The sequence below is a fragment of the Tachypleus tridentatus genome, chromosome 5, assembly GCF_004210375.1.
Source record: "Tachypleus tridentatus isolate NWPU-2018 chromosome 5, ASM421037v1, whole genome shotgun sequence".
Classification (NCBI taxonomy): domain Eukaryota; kingdom Metazoa; phylum Arthropoda; class Merostomata; order Xiphosura; family Limulidae; genus Tachypleus; species Tachypleus tridentatus.
In genome coordinates, this window is record NC_134829.1 from 15429679 (window position 1) to 15451376 (window position 21698).

Consider the following 21698-nt stretch of genomic DNA (forward strand, 5'->3'; position numbering starts at 1 on the left):
TATTCGTTGGTAAAAGAGTAGCCCAAGAGTTGGCGGTGGGTGGTGATGACTAGCTGTCCTTCTTCCAGCCTTACATTGCTAAATAAGGGACGGCTAGCGCAGATAGCCCTCGAGTAGCTTTGCGCGAAATTAAAAAAACAAACAGACTAACAGTGTGAACGATTTCGTACTCTTGTGTTTGAAATCTTGTAAAAAACAACAACAACAAACTAAGACCCCATTGATAAAGCAAACCATGAAGGACCAAATTTATTTTTCAAAAGTGACTTGTGGGTTACAAATAGAACAAGATAAATAAATAAAAACATTTCTCACCTCATAATGAAACAAGAGCCCTTGTGGCACAGCGGTATGTCTGCAGACTTACGACATTAGAAACTGTATTTCAGTACCCGTGGTGGACAGAGCACAGGCAGCCTTTGTGTAGTTTTGTACTTAGTTACAAACAAATGAAACAGAGCAAGATAAATCGACATGAATTATTGTTTAACCAAAGGATGCTAACTGTTCCAACTGCCACAATAAAACATTAGCTGAAACGCGAATCTCAAGATCAAATATCAAAAATACATTTTTAATGACCATATAACGTTCTTATATAATGTTTTACTCAACCCTGTAACTTCTGAGATGAAAGTACTAGCTGGGTAGTTTGGTGTTTATATATATTACAGGTTTTTACAACCAAAACTTTTTTATGGTTTATTTAACTTTTGTACCAGAGTTAGCACTTGGAGATTCAATACAAATGTGCCTGTAGTACATGCAAAATATTGAACAGGGCAAATTTATCAAACGATGTTACTAAGCCCCAGGTCCCCAGTTATCTTTATTACAGAACAAACTGTTCCGTCTGTTTATAGAAACCGCATCCCTACCTTTTGTGTAACTAGATGGCGCTGCAATAATATAAAATTTTCTAAATATTTCAGCCACGATTATGTGCCGAAAATCAAGATTTATTTACATACATTTTTTTTATTTACCTACAGTTGCAAATATCAGAAAAATTAATACTGATATTTTTGTTATTGTGAAATGTGATGCATTTGATTCCTCTTATGAATTGGAATTTAATCTTGTTCTCAGAACTCTTCCTACTTAAGTGTCTTCCATACAAAAACTCCATAATGATCAACCAAGAAGATGGCAGGCTTAACTTAAACTCATTTAAACTTGTTCCATACGGCATTACTCTCTCAACTCCGAAAAAACTATCTGTATGAGAAGCCGTTTTGAGTAGATCCGTAGCTAATCTCTTGCCTTAACCCATCACTTTTGACTTGGAAGATGCGTGGTGATTTTCCAAAGTATTGTTAAAGAAAAAAGTGCGTCTTGCAAGTCGTAAAATACGGTAACTGTTTCAGAAACAAAACGAAACCTCATTACAATTACTCTCATGTCTTGTAATTATGAATGTTGATATGTGAGAGTTTTACTTGAATTTGTTGACTAATATCCTATTCTGTTTGCTTTATTAGAAACCTTTACCAAATAACCTAAACATTTCAAGAGTAAAGTTGCTACAGCTGACTGATCTTTAGAGATTTTACTTAGTATTTTACTTAGTTCTTTCAAAGCAAATCACCTGTAGGTAAAAGTGCTATTATGTAGACCTTTAATAATGAATTCAAACACTGTATTTAATGACACATAACATAGTCGAAGTATAGTGTAGTATATGACTTACAAATTGATCGTGTACTGTATTGTGGCCAAAGGATAATTAAGTATACTCTTGATTCTAACAGTTTACATTATGTATTAAATCCATTTATATCATAGTTACCAAATGGCACTTGATGACATTCTCCATAATTATGACTTTTTATTGTATAATTGTTGTTGTTGTTTGTTATTAAGCAAAAAAACTACACAAAGGGCCATCTGTCCACCAGAGGTATCAAAATCCGGTTTCTAGCAGTACAAGCCTGCAGACATACCGCTAAGCCACTGAGGGGTACAAAATGATGTATAACGTTTACTTTTCCTGCGTAACACCAACACAAACTTTTGAATTTTACAAAAGATAAAACTTTTATATCTATAATTGTAAGAACGTAACTTTACCAGCATAAGTAATTAAAAAACTGTTATGTTGTTAAAAGAATCTTAAATCGACGAATGAAATATCATTTTTTAGCTTGGACTTCAAAATAATTAATTACACCTCAAATTGACAGTTTTAAAGATAATGCTGTGTTAAAAGTCTTCAAGCATTAATCACTTCACATTTAGTTGAAAATATAAAACTCAACAATGTAGATGACATTTACAACACTATCTTTACTTCTATTATTACGAGCTGTTGCCATATAAATATTTCGATTACCCTAATTACATACACGCACACACACGCATATATAATAAAACTGGTTAAGATTACTTCTAAATGGCTGCTCAAAACAAACGGCAACAAATGTGAGCGTTGCCTCTCTTACTATAATAAATCAAACATAAAAACCATCCACTATACTATAATTCATGTACATCATTCCAAAGGAAAGCTAAATGGCTGAAAGTTTATAAAATTAAATGGAATTATACTCATTACTTGAAAATAAATAGTAGTCATTTTCTGGTGGAATATATAGGTTTTACTTTTTGAAATTCACGAACGTCATAATCGGCAGTGAAACATTATTATTCTATTGTATTTTGGCCTTTAATGTCTTTGACAATGCCAGTCCTAAAGTCTGACTTCAAATGATACTAAGTTTCTTAGTGAAACGTAAGAACAGAATATTACTGGACAGCTACAGTCATTGTGCTATAGGCCTAGGAAGCTATAATTGTGATTAACACTTATTAATCAGAAAACTACAGAATTTTACCAGGAACGTTAAATATTTCGAACATTACAAATCGTTCTTCAACGAATTACTTCGGACGTTATTATTTCTATAAGGACATTTACTATCTTCGCCGGTAAAATTAGGTTGTGTGTGGCTAGGCGATAAAAGACGTCGTTAGCTTAAGCTAGATGCAACAATACCAGCCCGGAAGTAGTTTCTTCGTCATGGACCTGGAGCCTCGATAAAGTATTTAGTTCTGGATCGGATATAAGACTCAGTGTTGTCTTTAAGTTTGTAAAACTGTTGTATATAAACCATCATTTGTAATAACTATTAGTAATAATCGTTGCAATGAATTGTATTGTTTTTATGTTAGTATATTGAAATATATTTGCGCTTAAAAAAGAAATTTGTGTATCAATTTAGTTGGCAAATAACATATATTTAGTGCATATTAACATTTAATTAACTACTGAGCTTTAATTAAAATCCCCATTATTTGAAGTAATTGTACGTAACCGTAACGTACGGTGGACTTAGGAAATAGGCCGATGTGGCTTTGCTATAAGGAAAACGCGCACATAACACACTACTCATCGGAACTAAATTATAATATGTAACATAACAAAATGAATTCATTTCTTTGAAGAATTATTGAAAAAATGTCCTTACAACTATAGTTATAAAATACAACAGCGAATTTGTTGACGTCATGCAATAAATAAGTACCTTAGTTTATGAGTTCCTAGGTCTTGTGTTAATATTTGCTGTATTTCTGTTTTTTTACCAAAAGTTGAATGTTTTGCGAACGATTTGGATAAGGTTAAGAATATCTGTGAGAAAACAGCGATTATAAACTAAAAGAAATGTGTTTGTTAATTGTAAGATTGTTTGATTTTGATAATAGCGCTTCTCTGATTTTGCTTCTATACACTGTTATGCCAGCTGGGAAGTAATTTCTATTCAATAAACCTACAAGATAAAACTAATAAATAGAAACTGTCATTTCTTCTCAGAAATTTCTTTGGATGTTTAGATAAGCTTGTCAAAAACTATTGAAGTTTTGAGGACTTTTATTAATAATATCTGCTAAGTCATCATTCATATATTTCTGTTTAGAAGTACGGCAGACAGCAGTAGGTGATTGGTGTTCTAAGGATTCGGACTGTAAATCTTCAAAGACCACATGTGTCAGGGGAACCTGCCAGTGCATCATTAATTATCCTGTTGTTGTTACTATAAACTCAGAGAAGGAATGTATGGCAGGTAAACTTTTCAAGAGTTTGTTTGTTCGTCTTTAAACGTAAAGCTGTATAATGGGCTACTTGTGCTCTACCCACCACGGGTATCGAAACCGATTTTTATTATTAACTTACCATAGAGCCATCGGCGGACAAATTTTCCAAGATAAGTTTTAAAATGTTACCGTCTAATTTGTAAACTTTAAAAGCGTCAACAAACTAATACTTAGTGTCGGATACACGGAATCTTTGTTTAAAAATATATTTATTTTACTCAAAAATTATAATCTTAAATAATAATATGATACCTATTTGTATAGCTCAACTATAACGTGGGAATATCCACTCACGAAATGGAAATATTTTGTATGGTTATCGAAAAGTTTTGTAATTAATTCACAATTAATACATATTGATGTTGAACAAATTCGTAACAGGGGGAAAATGTTATTCTGGTGTTTTGTCAGTCAATAATTTTAAAATGTAACTTTCTTGAATAATGATTGTGTTGTAAAATGTTCCATAGACCTTACACGACAATTGATAATATATATTGATATATATGTGCCGCTGAAGTAAGGTGTTTTATATTATATCACAATTTTTAGACTACTATTAATTACAAACTGTAAATGTAGCTTTTACACATAACTTATTCCTATTATTTATATAGAAAATCTAAAATGAACTTTTGATTCAGTTCGCAGTGTCGTGTAAGTGTTTACAGAGAGGTAGTTTTCCATTCACAAATGGTGAATAACACAAAGATTAGTTTAAAGACCAAACTTGTGATGTTCGATCAAGGGGTTTATTAAAAATTAACTCGGAGGACAGAAATGTCCTGCCAGCTGGGAAACAATATCTGTTTAATAAACCTACAAGACAAAACTGGTAAATAGAAACTGTCATTAACAATCAAAATATCCTTGAATGCTTAGATAACCTCGTCAAAAATTATCAAAGTTATGAGCCATTGTTTTCTTAAATACAAATTTGTTAATTAAAAAGAACAGTAAAACACTGTCTGAATGTTTCGTTTACTTAATCTTTATAAGTATTTGATCATAAGTTACAGCTTTTACAGTGAGTTAGAAGTGTGTTTTTTCACAGGTGCGATCGCTTTCAAATATACAGGTGTTAGTGATAAGAAATGTTTTAGTATTTAAATCAGAACTAAACAATATAACGACAGTGGTTACTTGAGATTAACAAATAATATGAATGCAGTAACAATGCAACATTGTTACTGAGTTTAGTTTCCAGACTGATTACAATATGTTACAAAATTTTTACATTTTGTTGTTCCTGGGGAGAAAGTATTATTTTCCCAATTGCTTATGCCTAAAGTAAATGGAAAAGACCTATTTTTCTCTTCAAACTTTGCTTTTGTGACCTGGGTAATGAAATTTTCAAACATGATGGGAGACTATATTTGGGGGCTATTACGTGAAAGTGATTTACATTACAGTCAGAAATCTCGAAAAACTTCTCACTTCTAAACATTTGTGTATAACTTTAGTATAAATACATGTAAATCTTGATTTATATGTTGTTTTATTCAAACCTTATGTACATAAAAATGTGCAAATTTGCCCGTTTTTACATATAAAATAGGTTAATTTTTAAATTTCATTATCCAGGTCACAAAAGCAAAGTTTGAAGGGAATAATGGCCATTTTCTGTACTTTTACAACATAAGCAATTAAGAAATAACATATACTATCCAGGAACAACATTTGTGTTACATAGAGTAATGAATGTGTTACCTGTGGAGGTAATGAAAACACTGGCATGGATTTCGCATTGCAATTGTATGTGCGATATTTAGTGGAATAAGATATCTTATGCAAAAGATTTGGATATGGTGAAGAATATGTGGAAATATAGTGATTATAAACATAAATAGATATGTCTGGGTGTTTATTAATTGTAGGATTGTTTGATTTCATTAATAACGTTTCTCTGAGTTTTCTTCTGTTAATATCAAATTCATGTTTTCACATGGAGATATGACGTTCACAAAAACGTTTTGTTCATACGTTTAATGATGTCAAAAATGGGACTTTTAGTGTTGTTTTAACCTAATCTTTAAGGTAAGTCCTGTTTTCTAAAACGTAAAAGACTGGATAATTGTTACACTTTATTTTCTAAATGTTTCCTGGCGGGGTGGGTTCGTTATGTATTTTTAACATGTATTTGTGACTCCAATTGATTATGTTACGTGTTTATAATTTATCCGGGACAACTCTTTAATTTATTATATAACATACGTTATGTTTTACGATTTCAACTAGCTGGAAATTTTAATTTTAATTTAGAAGTTAATCGAATTTCGATACGTATCAAATTTATAATATTTGTCAACAAGATTGATACAGTTTTCTTTCTTAACACAAATTATCTTAATATACAAACAACAATACAATTTATAATAACGGTTTATTGCAAATTATCTTAATATACAAACAACAATACAATTTATAATAACGGTTTATTGCAAACCGTTATTTCAAATATTTGTTTATATACAAGAATTTTACAAACTTAAAAACTCTACTGAGTCTTTTATCTGGTCTAGAGTTGAATATTTTATCGACAGTCCATATTTACAGCGAGCAAATTAATCCTGAGTTGATATTGTTGCACTTTGCTTAAGCTAGCTAACTGTCTTTTCTTGGCTGGTCTCACACCGCGTAAAAGCTGACTTTTTAGATAGGAAGATACTTAATGTTCTCGTAGAAATAGCAACGTCCGAAGTTAATTCACTGAAGTTGAACGGTTCGTAATGTTCGAAATCAATAAACGTTCCTGGTCAAATTCTGTAGTTTTCCGATTAATAAGCGTTTATCACAATTATTGTTTCCGGGATTTACAATATATTGACTGTAATGAAAACAGTAAAGAAAATGTTGATTTTGCTGTTATCACTTGCCAAACTTATTTTAATGTGGAGAAGGGCACAATAGAAACTTGGCTGAGTTAGAGGATTAGAAGTCGCTGCTATTTAAAGTTTGTAAAACACTAGTCCATGTAGCCAAGCTGTTAAGACGTATGAAGTATCATCTGCTAAGATGAGTTAAGACGTATGAAGTATCATCTGCTAAGATCCCTAACTCTAGCTTGCCACATTCCACCGGTAATCCTTGATGAACTACCACCTGACTTCTCCTCCCCAACTCTAGCTCGCCACATTCCACCGGTAATCCTTGATGAACTACCACCTGACTTCTCCCATAGATACATTTTCTTCTTGATCGACTATTACAAACCTAATATTTCAGTTGACCCGATGAAAACAAGTATCCTGCAACGTGGCGGAGTTTTCCTCCAGCTCTCCACCATGAAAGACTTCACATTTCTATGTAAACCTTGGAATGCGAACATTAATGTACAGTCTTATGCGACTGAAAGCCAAACCAGCTTGTTTTCTGTCTTCCTCAGAGACGTTCACTCATCTATCTCCCTAGACGATGTACAATATTCATTCGAAGCTACCACTTCATCAAGCCTACCTGCCATAAAACGAATCCGTTCGAGAATCACTGGTCAATGTACCCACTTCATGAAAGTGGTAACCTATTCTAGACAACTGGCAAAATATATTCTGATTCACGGCTGTTTTCTACACTTCTTTCACCACAAAGCCGAACGTCCTCGCCGAAGACCACCACCACGAGAAGTGAACAAGTTCTATAAACGTATGTTCACACGTAATATTAACCCTACAACCCCTTCACTGCCTATAACCTCAACTACCAACAGTGCCTCAACTTCTACCTTGAAGCCGAAAAACACCTCTATCCAGACTGTCACAGACAGTTGCCTCCAGTCCAAGTCAACTCCGAAGAAATGCAACAAATTTAGCCAGACTCTACCTGCCCCCAACTTAATCACAACCACAATCCAAACTCAAACAACACGTGTTTCAACTACCCATTCGTCAGCTTCAACGGACAACATATTTACAACCTGCCAGCAGACAGAAACCCGAATTGTGAGAAAAGATAAAAAACTCCAGACCAATGAAGACCAATTTGATGATCATTACCTATTTCTACGATTGCCTCTACCCCCTCCCCCCAATCTCCTGGCATCATTCATCGAGAATTTCAACCGTAGGACAACGCAAATGAAGATCTGACCGAAACGTCTTACTACTTTTAGTTCAAATCCACGAGACGACCGTAGCATATGTGTTTTTACCAACTAATTCACCTGTACCACGTTTATGTTCATTGTGACATCTCTCACATTACTAGTTTTGTGTTTATATCATTCATGCCAGTTATATTTCCTATGATGTTGCATCAACCTTGATTTCCTTCTCAGCTATTCTCGGGCACAGTTACGGTAACTCAATCTGCGCCCAGGCCGTGAAAGTGGGTTTTCCTGGGGTATTTTCGTTCCCCTCAAGCTAAATTATTTTACTTTGTCGTTAAATCCTATGATCTTTGTCCTGAAAGGTACCTTCTCTTGTAAGTGTTTAAAACGAAGTTTAAGTCACGCAAAATCTATATTGAAAGTGAAAAAGTGTCATTCACAGTTTAAACTAACTGTTAAATTATTGTTTAGCCACATTTCTTTAGTAAGCCTTTTATCTTGTTCATTTTGTAAATCCAAGAACTCGTTACTTCATCACAGGCTCGATTTCTTCCGCATTATACGGATTTACTAGTCGCTATTTATGTCCTGTGAAGCCAGCATTATTCCCCCCAAGGACGTCCTCCTCTCAGTCCTCCTCAACTTGTGTCTCTCCATGCTCACAGCCTTCTCTCCAACTTTGACATTAATTCTAATTCATTTTTAAATTTACCCAGTGTTCTCATGGAATTACATTTCCCCCATGTTTGGTCAATATTCGCCTACACTTTGAACCAGACCTATTTTCGAGCGCGGAGCTGAAGAGAAACAAAAGTTTCTAAGCGCCCCTGGTTGTTTCACAAGCCCCCTAGAGGCTCGTGTGATTTAAAATCTAAACCACTGCCATGCATGATTGAATTGGATTGGTGGATACAAAATTGAGGCTTTTTCTAGCGCCAAGTTCCTGGTGGATTACCTGATGAGAAAACCAGTTAATGTACTTTTCGTTGTATGTGTGTTTTCTATGAATATTAGTAGTATAATGTTGATATGTAATAAATTTACAATGGAGTTATTTTCATTTTATACAGTAAATTGTATGTCTTTTTTGTATTGAAATATACATTATTTCCTGCTGTAAAAGCTGTAACTTGTAAAAAAACAGTAAGGTAAAATAAAAAGAAATGCATGTTTAGCTTCCCCATCTGCTCTCATTTTTGGAGACGCCTTCCCCTTGTTGGTGATTTTTTTTCTTTTTTTGAATTACTGTTTTTAGATCATACTAAGAGACAAAGAAGACTTCTGAATAAAATATAAGATGGACTCAGTTTATTCATTTTGCTTTTTATTTATTTGTCATAAGTTATGTATAGTTTGATTAAAAAAAATTAACAAATAATTATGTTTGGCATGGACCTTTTGAAAACAAGGAATAATAAAAAAACAAGTGCAAACTTTATTTCAAAGATGTTAAAAATAGACCTCCTTCCTTTTTTATGGAAAACTCAGAATGTTAAACATGTTTATTTTTGCTTTCTTTCAACTGACCTGAAATGCCTTGTTATCGGGTGACTGATAAATGAAAATAATCATTCAAAGACAGGAATCTTAGGGAAGAATGTACCTACAGCCAACAATGTAGTTTTAGGACGTCTAACGCCGTATGTAGAAATAATCGTTGCGAGTGCAAACCCGAACACGATTCAATAGTGGACGACTATGGAGTTCGAAAGTGTTACCAAAGGGGTAAGCAATACTAAAATAGTTGAAGTTACGCAAAATGAATTAGCTCATGTAAACAATAAAATGAGTATCGAGTGAAATGTTACAATAGGATTCAGGTCAGGTTCATTTGTGATATAGAAAGTATCATCAGTTGTGCAGTTTTTCCTAACTGATCTCATCATTATGTTAATAAAGAAAGACAATTTTTGAACGCGCCAATTGAATCCAATATTTCTCACAATATTTTAATTGGTGTAAAACATTTGGTTTATGAAGGTGGTTGATCAAAACTTACTGAAATATTTTAGTTATATTCTAAATATATTTATTTATACGTATTCTGTGGACTTTTAAACCTTAATTGCACATGTGGTTCTGAGCAAAAATGGTTTTATTTTTATGATTAAACTATAAGATATTTTCAGTTTTATTGCATGCAGCATTATATGCCTTTAACATTTTTACAATAATTAAAATATCGTATTTTGATGTATATAAGTATATATATCTAATGTATTGCAAACAATAATAGAGTATTTAAATGTTTGTTTTTTAAATTTCGCGAAAAGTTACACGAGGGCAATATGCGCTAGCCGTTCCTAATTTAGCAGCGTAAGACTAGAGAGAAGGCAGCTAGTCATCACCACCAACCGCCAACTCTTGGGCTATTCTTTTACCAACGAATAGTGGGATTAACCCAAACATAATAACGCCTCCACGGCTGAAAAGGCGAGCATTTTTGGTGTGACGGGGATTCGACCCGCGACCCTCGAATTACGAGTCGAGTGATTTAACTACCTGGCCATACCGGGCCTTGATTATTTAAATACTTAACTTTAATAATTACTTTTTCCACCCTTTAATTTTTTCAAAAACAAGTTTGAAACCTCAGATCTCATATTTCCTGAATTATGATTACGCTAGAGATATAATTTCATTCAAAAGAAAATAAAAATATTATTACAAAGACTCAAAGTAAAAATATTTTAATATTTCAATATATGCTAAGCCTTAAGATAAGTTTGATTAAATTAAACTACCAAAAAGGGTAAAAAAACAAGCAACTAACTTTCCGTATTTCCTAGTATACTTATGTTATTGCTTTTAGTGCAAAATATTTATATAAATGTTCTCTTATGTTTCGGCAGTAAGTTAAGGGACTTGCATCTCTTAAGATCTAGGTGTTTTTTTTTCTCACCACGGTTGGTAGAGCGAAGATAATCCATCTTGTATAATGATGACAAAAACAATGTTTACATAACTTTTCCCCCTTTACAGATAAACCAGTAAATACGCTTACAAACACGTGAAAGTTAGAAAACTACATTTTTATTATATGTTGCTGTACTTCATTAAACGTTCACGTGTCATTCAGAAAATATGGTCAAACACCATTGGTGTAGTCCTGCAAGGGAAAGACGGGTGCCAATCTCTCACTTCATGTTCAGTAGGGGAATAGTTTATATGATTCAAATACAGATAATTTCTCGTGTTGCTTTTTTGTTTTTACATCCAAATGTCGATCGATGGGTATATAATCGTGCTTTTATACGGAACGTTGTATATAAAGTGAAATTTTTATCATTAGATGAATGTATTTTGATTTTGCATATACCACACCTGTAGAATGATATACCTTAAGCAATGTATATGGAACGTTTTAATTAATCACTAAATATGGTGGTCATATCAAATAACCAGTTTAATAATTACCATTGGTTGGTTAGGGAAATTGTGGCGACCCCTCACTTCTAAATTTACCACTATACCACTATCAAAAACTGATAAAGAGTTGGAAACAGATTTATATGTGAATATTTATTTTCAACTATAGAAAAAACTATGTCTTGAAACACATTCAGGTGCTTGTCCGTAGATAAATAAATAAATAAATAATGTAACTCGATAAAATATTTTTAAAAATGCATTCTACGGGAAACTTTAAATTTAAAAATTGAAGCTGTAGAGTAACTGAATTGTTTGTTTGTTTTTGAATTTCGGGCAAAGCTACACGAGGACTATCTGCACTAGCCGTCCCTAATTTAACAGTGTAAGACTTGTCATCACCACCCACTGCCAACTCTTGGGCTTCTTTTATCAAAACAGTGAGATTGACTTTCATATTATAGCGCAAGAGCGACCGTGTTTAATGTGACGGGGATTCGAATCCACAATCCTCGGATTACGAATCGAGCGCCCTAACCACCTGGCCAAATTGGATGGAGGAAATTGTTTAAATTGTAGAATGTTTAAACATGACACATTGTTATATCTACATAATAGTTCAAATAACTATTGCTGAAAATAAGAAAAAGTTATATAAATTGTTTCTTGTTAAAGCGACACAATGGATTATTTGTTCTGCGCCTACTGTGGGTATCGAAACCGGTTTTTAGTGTTACAAGCCTTCAGTTTTACCCCTGAGCTACAGGAGGCTATCATATAAATACAGAAGATAACTCAAATCTGAAAGCTTAGTCAAATTCTCAAACATTTAAGTAAGCAAAGGTTTAATAGATTAGTTTATCAAAAGGGATTTCATTTGTCAAATAATTTTAATTATTAAACACGAGTTATTAACCGTTTCAAACAATATAATCTTATTCAGCGACGTATTTACGCACAAACCGACTACGCCCAAACCTAGGTTGGTATAGTTGCGACGACTTTTCTTTAAAAACAAACAATGATGAATAAAAATATGCATCTAATACAACACTAATAAACGTAGAGTCGGTACTTTCGAATAACCTAGCGATGGCAAAAATTTTAATACGTTACAGATAATGAAAATTTATATTATTGGGATTATCCTGGAATATATTTAAAGCAGTAAAATATTGAATGTAACCAACAGGACTTCTTACTAAAAGTTAAAAGGTGGATTGAAATAAAATTTGTTTTAAGTGAAATCTAAATTTAGAGGGAAATTAGATAATTATTCAACACAGGTTCAAATAAGACGTTAGTTATTCACAATTGGGCGAGTATTAGAAAACCTGTAATCGTTAGATTATTTCATTTTGGTATTCATTAAAGAAGTTCACTAATTTATTATTATTTACTGTTAAGTAATTAATGCATAATTTGGGAAATATTTTACAAAAATTATGAATAATGATTTTGTGCTTTAAATTAAATTAAATTAAACAACGTAAATTACTAAACATTTAAACCACAATACAAATAGAACACTCAGCAGGAATTGATGTAAACCACTGATATTTTAGTATTTGTATATTTTACCAACAGCCAAATGTAATACTCTATGAAACACAAAATGATGATTATTATAAGATATAAATATGCATAACAGTGTAAGTTTTCGTCTTTTGTTTTTAAATACAGAAGCTTTGCATCATACAGCTAATTTTGATGAACCCTGCCAGTACGATATACAGTGTGAATGGGTGTCGGGTGGTGCGCCGTTGGTTTGTTTGTTTGGTAAATGTGCATGCCGGAATAGCTATGTGTTCGTTCGACGATCGTATCTCGAGCCTGGGTGCTATATAAAAGGTAAGACACACACCCAAAGAGGAACTACATACATTAGCTCTTTGTAAAGGTACATCATAACAAAAAAATAAAACGTTGTTTAAAAAAAGAAGCTATACTCATTAGTACCCTGGAATAGTATGTCACAAAACAGAAAGGGTGTGTTTCAAAGAAGTACAAAACTTATGAGCTCATTAGAAACATAATGTTTGAGTTATGATGGTATGTAACATTGATATCATGGATAAAGAAATTATGAAAGAAAGAATGGAGTTTACACGTGTAGTAAAGCTAGTCGAGGGCTATCTCCGAAAGCCGTCCCTATGTTTGAAGTTATAGTAGAGAGAAGGCAACTAGTTAACAGCAAATACTGTCAATTTTGAGCTACTCTTTATCCGCGAATAGAAAATTTAACTGTCACATTATAACGTTTCCACGGCTGAAAGGGCTAGCGTGTTCGGTAATAGGATTCGATCTCACGACCCATATGTGTTTGTTTGTTTGTTTGTTTTTTAATTTCGCGCAAAGCTACTCGAGGGCTATCTGCGCTAGCCGTTCCTAATTTTGCGGTGTAAGACTAAATGGAAGGCAGCTAGTCATCACCACCCACCTCCAACTCTTGGACTACTCTTTTACCAACGAATAGCGGGATTGACCGTAACATTATAACGCCCCCACGGCTGAAAGGGCGAGCATGTTTGGCGCGAAGGGGATGCAAAGGGGATTACGAGTCGCACGCCTTAACCCACCTGGCATGCCGGACCATACCCATATGTGAAGCAAGCGTCCTTTTAAAACTTCATTAAACTATGCGAAAAAAAGAGAAATTATGATTAAGGGAATATAAACAACGTAACCATATTATTGTTTCAAGTTCAATTTATTCAATTTTTAGATTCGGGCTTAGCTTATAAATAATTATTAAAAAATAAAATAATTAAAATTTTATTAATTGCATTTTATGCAGTTTAACCCTATTTTAACACGTTATAACATTTTAATATATATTCTTCAACTCGTATATTTTTATGTATCATTTATACTTGTTACAATTTGCAATGTTTCTCGGACGAGTCTCAGATTTGTTATGCTTCGCAAGTTACGTATTACGATTTCAAATAGCTGGAAATTTTAATTTTAATTCGGAAGTTAATTAAATGTTGGTATGTATTAAATTTATGATATTTGCTAACAAGTTTTATACACAGAGTTTTATTTCTTAACACAAATATATTTTAATACACAAACAGCAATACAATTTCTAATAACAGTTACAACAAATAATGATTTACATAAAAAAGTTCTATAGACTTACAAACAATACTGAGTCTTCTATCTGTTCTGGAACTGAATATTTTATCCACAGTTCAAGATGAACGAATAATTCTTTGTTAATGTCAGTACATTTCACTTAACCAGCAAGATATATCTCGCTTCTCACACGTCACGTGAGAATCTTCTACAACTTTAGTGAAATAGGCGGAAGTGTCGCATTACAGATTTAACAGTTTAAGTTATGTACATTTTTAAATATAAGTTAAACAAACACCGATATTAAAATAAATATCGTAGATCTGTCACAATGCGTAAAGCTTTTCTAGAAATAAGTGGGAAAAGAAATTATATATATTTCCAAGGTTAATGAGAGAAATTTTAATTCGTACATAATAATAATAATATAATACTTTCATAAATGCTGATCAATACAGTTATATTAACCTTTATTTTTGTGGCTGTAATAATATTTGTATGGAATATGCAAGTTAAATTGTGCTTAAAAGCTGTAATATGTTTTTATCATCGTTTAGCCACACTCTTTGGAAGTTGCGAGGTGACCGAGCAGTGTACCATGCCTAACACTCTCTGTTCTGCCAATGGCAAGTGCGTGTGTGAGTACGGTTATCACTACCGCAACGAGAAAGGTTGCGTACAAAGTACGTACTTCCATAAAAATGTAAACAATACATTTAGATTTTTTAAAAATCACTGTTAATTATTACCTTCAACCCCGTATTTTAGTGTGCTCTAATAATGTTGTAAATCGATCAATCTATAATAACAACAGGGTGTGTCTGTGTGTGTGTGACCGCCATAGCTCAAAGAGGAAAGAACATATAAACCTGAAATTTCGCATCTACACTAGACGGTTCATGAGTCTTTGTACTTGGTTATTATTGCCTATTTTAAAATGAGGCAAGTTAGCAAAAAATACATAAAAAGGAATTGTAACTGCCATTTCTCCAACAAGAAAGAGCTTAGGAACCTTACATTCTGCCCCATACTAATTGGATCCTAAGGGTGTGTACCTGAATATTGCTTATATCAATCATATGCGTGCGTGCGTGCATGTATGTGCATCTTTTTAATGGATTAAACTAGCAACAAAATACGTAGAAAATAAGTGGTTCCTCTTTTTCCAAAAATAAATCACAGACAAGTACGCATACATGTGTATGTGTGTGTAATCTCCATAGCTTCAAGAAGAAAGAACCTAGAAATCTGAAATTTTGCACCCATATTAAGTAGATCCTGAGAGTATGCATCTGGGGATCACTTATCCACATACGTAGGTCCAGGCACGTGCGAACCTTTCTAGCGAGGCAATTCAGTAAAGAGCCACATAGATAGAAGTGGTTCCTTATATAACAACTTCTAAGATATGGAGAAACCAGTGCGTTTTGGTAACAATGTGTTCCAACAATGGCTCTTATATCACGTTGCTTAGCAACAAAAGTATATAAGTTATACTTTTATGCTGAAATTGGTTCAGAATACACACACTATTAACCTAATAACCCGCGCGAATCCAAGTTACCTTTGCTAACTTTAAATACAAATAACTTTGCGCACTTACTTGTCGTTACTACTATTTACTTTCTTTCACCCAGAAAAGTTTAGTTGGGTCGGGTATTATCACCCTTTAAGTTGAAGCATATGGCAGCAGAGGGTGTAATATAATGTTCCTATGTTATACGGCATTAACGGTATCAATACGCAGTATGTAAAAATCAGCAAGTCTACTTAATCATTTTCACAGTGCACTTCCACCACAGCCATGTACTCACGTTCCTGTTTGAAAATGGCGTTGAATATGATTCTAGGTTCTCTTCAGATATCTGCTATCTGACTGTAAGGTGAAATATGAATGAGTCATCTGGAAAAATAATGTTGCTGGTCAACTAGACTTGTTTTTGACATCACTGAAGACGGGCTGTTCGGTATTTTGCTGTGAAAGTAATGAACTTCACTGGACTTCTGATACATAGGTCAACCCTGTGCGGTTCCTTTTTACCTTTTGTGTACTAACGTGGTATCCAGTTGTAGCTGTGTACATCCGATTTATCCTCTTAGTTGGTACTCTGTAATTGTAGCAAGGTAAAATCAAAAGATTGTGGTCGCTTGTTTGTACTGCACTTAAATGTCTGTTTTGCCCAGTTATATGAGCATATATGTTATTGAGTTAGAAACAGTTTTTTCTTCTCCTAATGACACTTGTAGACAATTTGTAAAAAACTGTTATAAGTAGCTGTCATCTAAATTTATATTCTTCCTATAATTTTCTTACGAATGAAATAACCAGATGTTTTCTGTGACATCTCACTGTTATTTGTTAACAAACTGATAACGAGATGTCTTCTGTGACATTTCACTGTAATTTGTTAACAAACTGATAACGAGATGTCTTCTGTGACATCTCACTGTTATTTGTTAACAAACTGATAACGAGATGTTTTCTGTGACATCTCACTGTTATTTGTTAACAAACTGATAACGAGATGTCTTCTGTGACATTTCACTGTAATTTGTTAACAAACTGATAACGAGATGTCTTCTGTGACATCTCACTGTTATTTGTTAACAAACTGATAACGAGATGTTTTCTGTGACATCTCACTGTTATTTGTTAACAAACTGATAACCAGATGTCTTCTGTGACATCTCACTGTTATTTGTTAACAAACTGATAACCAGATGTCTTCTGTGACATCTCACTGTTATTTGTTAACAAACTGATAACGAGATGTCTTCTGTGACATTTCACTGTAATTTGTTAACAAACTGATAACGAGATGTCTTCTGTGACATCTCACTGTTATTTGTTAACAAACTGATAACCAGATGTCTTCTGTGACATCTCACTGTTATTTGTTAACAAACTGATAACGAGATGTCTTCTGTGACATTTCACTGTAATTTGTTAACAAACTGATAACGAGATGTCTTCTGTGACATCTCACTGTTATTTGTTAACAAACTGATAACGAGATGTTTTCTGTGACATCTCACTGTTATTTGTTAACAAACTAATAACGAGATGTCTTCTGTGACATTTCACTGTAATTTGTTAACAAACTGATAACGAGATGTCTTCTGTGACATTTCACTGTAATTTGTTAACAAACTGATAACGAGATGTCTTCTGTGACATCTCACTGTTATTTGTTAACAAACTGATAACGAGATGTTTTCTGTGACATCTCACTGTTATTTGTTAACAAACTGATAACCAGATGTCTTCTGTGACATCTCACTGTTATTTGTTAACAAACTGATAACGAGATAGATGTCTTCTGTGACATCTCACTGTTATTTGTTAACAAACTGATAACCAGATGTCTTCTGTGACATCTCACTGTTATTTGTTAACAAACTGATAACGAGATGTCTTCTGTGACATCTCACTGTTATTTGTTAGCAAACTGAAGTTGAAGCTCTTTATATTCCACTTCGCAGTGACTACCGAAACAAGATTGTGCGAGACTTATATACAGGTACTGAATGACCAACTACTTCATATTCTTCACTAGTCATTATTTAGCCAATTTTCATCATAATGAACTGTAGGGAGGGACTGCTAGGCCTATCCATAGTTACTATGTTGTAAATTTCGATTGGTTTTCAATTGTTTGCGTAGTGTAACGATACTTTAATAACTTAAAACGTAAAAATATTTTTAAATATTTATTTTGCTACTTTTTTTAACCGTCTTTGATTTATTTTATTCAGATGACATGGAGTCTAATAAAGCAAAGGAAGTCTACACTGCAGCTATGATAGCCGCAGCCTGTCTTATGGTCGCAGTGTTAGGTATATTGTTAACTTGCATAATCCGACGGTACGTTTTAGTTGTTTTTTATCATTCTATAGTGTTTAAATAATAAAAAAACAGTGATATGTAATTCGAATTTACAAGGAAAATAAACTACAAATTAAAGAAGTTTCATTAACAAATATTGAGTACAGGGCATACGTGAAAAAAATCTCAGGTTAAGGTTTACTTGCTACACTTGAATAAATGAATAATTATCTCGAACCTGTCTTCCTGTTCTTGTACCAGATAGTTACAAACACTTTGGAGAAATTGTGTTTAACCTAAATGATGTACAACGTAGTATTTCTAATTTCAACTATTAATTATCAGGTTTGTCTAAATTAGATCACAATTACTCTATTAATTTCCTTAGTCTCGCTGTCACTCAAGTTTGCATAAATTTTTAGTTCTGATTAACTCTAATGTTTTGTTTTGTGCAAATAAGAGTCATAATCGAAACTTTACCAAACAAAAAAGACAACAATAAATAATTAATGAAGATCTAAAATAGATAGAAATAGAATTTATGAAGAAGACAAAATTAAGTCAGTACAACTAAGTAGCGAAGACATAAGCAAACTAGTCTTACTTTTGCACTTTAACAGCATATTCATTTTATTTGTTACATATGATTATAAACCAACAAATAGAAAGCCTATTAACTAGTGATAATAGTTTTAAGATATATCATATAGTTAGTAGGTTAATACTGGTCTAAAATAGATAATGTCGTGGTTTTAATTACTGTAAGAATTTATTTATTAAAAATAAATATGAAGCATAACTTTCATTTGATTCACCACTTGTGAATTATACTGGTTTCGGGAAATGTAACCTCTCATCAGTAACTGTGAATTGGTGATGAATCAAATAAATTAGTAATTCCGAGGCTCAATGTGATGAGTATAGACCTAATCGGTACACGCATAACGCTAGCTTATTTTTCTTGTGATTTAGATTTCAAACAACCTAAAAATCGTAAAATAATATTAGCTTCATTCCGATGTTTTATATCTTAATGAACAAGAAAATCGGGTGTTATTACTGAATATGCATGTATACCTCTTTAAAACCTAATTCTACCCGTATCAATGATATTATTCATGTGTTAGTTTTGATAGTGGTATTACTCAATTGTAGTGTTAATTCTAGTGGTTGTGTTATTCACATGGTAATATTAGCTCTATTAGTGGTGTTATTCACACGATACAGTTAAATCCTTGTCAGTAGTATTACTGACATGTGATCTCTGTACGTGGTATATTTCACACAACAGTATTAGCTCAGTTAGGGTGTTTCATTACACATGATAATGTTTTAAGTTACTACCGCATATCATTTACCAGTGATATAATTCAGATGATAGAACTTGATCTTATTATAAATCAGTACTGCTTGGAAAAAAATTATTTTTATTGGTGTTATAATTCAGATCATTATATAAATAACTATTTTGTTAAGAACAATCACATCTGACATTTTTTCGCATATCAAACGTTATTGGGTCGTAACATATTTTTATTTACAGGTATTTATTATCTCTTTCAATTTTCTATATTTTTTGTGAGCTTAAAACATACTATATTCATTTATACCATGTGACAGGCCCCACGCTAGTACAGCGGTATGTCTCCGGATTTACAACGCTAAAATCAGGGGTTTGATTCCCCTCCGTGGGCTGAGCAGATAGCCCTTTGTGGCTTTGCTGTACGAAAAACACACACACACCACATGACAGTTCTTTTCAGTTTTTATATTTCATAAGGCCTAATGTGTTATGTAAAATATACGTAGTTACTAATAGTTTAACATTCAATGCTTCAGGTCCTTTTGTACTCGAGGAAATTACAATAGAAGGAACGGACACGATTCTAGTGGATCTAATGATGTATTTACTATTAGTGATGAACTGGGAGCTCTACGAGCAGTTGATAAACCCCCAACTTATGAAGAGGTTATGCAACGAGAGAGAGAGGTAAGACAAAAAGTGTTCTCAGTTACATAAATTTATATGACACTAAATACAAATTAGCATTTAAACTATATTCAAGGTTAAATGTATAACTAACAAAGTGTAGAAAAATGCACAGCTGTTACTTGTGTCCCTTATAATAATAGCGCTCTCGTTTTACTGTAGTGCCATCTTTGTTTTGATATGTGAACCAAAGCAGTTATGCAGACGTGAATCATTTAGAGTAATTTACATAACCGAGTAATAACGTACACAAACAAATTCATTCCTTTGAAACACATCTTTTATATTATCATATACAGGATGGTTCAAAAGTGGGTTACAATTTCAACAGGTCATTCTGCGTTTTTATATGACGCAGTATTTGAAGTGGCAATGGTGCATCTTTTAACACAAACACCACTGATGTAGTAATCAATTGACACCAGATGATCAGCACTGTTATCACTCTCACGTTTAAGTATTACAACTATAATGTTTGGCAATAACGATAACTAGAAAAAAAAAACGTTGTTGCTACTGATAGAGAAATTAATATTCATCGATACTTGTTTGGCTGTTTGTCATGGATATTTGAACAGTATCTGGCCCGGCATGGCCTAGCGCGTAAGGCGTACGACTCGTAATCCGAGGGTCGCGGGTTCGCGCCCGCGTCGCGCTAAACATGCTCGCCCTCCCAGCCGTGGGGGCGTATAATGTGACGGTCAATCCCACTATTCGTTGGTAAAAGAGTAGCCCAAGAGTTGGCGGTGGGTGGTGATGACTAGCTGCCTTCCCTCTAGTCTTACACTGCTAAATTAGGGACGGCTAGCACAGATAGCCCTCGAGTAGCTTTGTGCGAAATTTCCAAACAAACAAACAAACAAACAAACTTGAACAGTATCCTTTATTTCAGATAATCTTCATAATTGTTTATTCGTGCAAAACCCCAGGTGGATTAATGGTAAGTGCACGAGGTCAATTTTAGCTACGCACTAAGAAAACATCATTTTTCGTGTCCAGTATCACCTATTTTTGCGTCGTGCTAGTCTAGTGTTTTTGGGGTTTGTTTCACGTGTGAGCGTTTCTGTCAACGATTTAATGTTTTAACAGTTTTTAAACAACATGTCTCAATAATTTGTAGTTTGAACAGTGTTTAAATTATATGTGGCAACAATTGGTTGTTTGAACAGTTTTTAAACTACTGTTTTTTTATGAATCATGAGTCGATGAGATGAAAAAGGTATCAAGCAACGTGGAAACTAAGTTTGGGAAGTAACACGAAACTTACCATATATAATGGTGATATGCACTGAACA

General features: G+C 33.3%; 1 protein-coding gene across 1 annotated transcript in view; it reads left to right on the plus strand.

Moving 5' to 3' along the window:
• The window catches only part of LOC143250590 (uncharacterized), a 61796-nt gene that overhangs the window by 34370 nt on the left and 5728 nt on the right, over nt 1-21698 (plus strand). The window contains exons 3-8 of the mRNA XM_076501384.1: nt 3915-4061; nt 9716-9862; nt 13190-13357; nt 15145-15270; nt 18344-18452; nt 20253-20403. Coding sequence (XP_076357499.1) covers nt 4055-4061; nt 9716-9862; nt 13190-13357; nt 15145-15270; nt 18344-18452; nt 20253-20403 — 708 coding nt within the window. The 5' untranslated portion in view covers nt 3915-4054. The remainder of the gene's footprint in view (nt 1-3914; nt 4062-9715; nt 9863-13189; nt 13358-15144; nt 15271-18343; nt 18453-20252; nt 20404-21698) is intronic.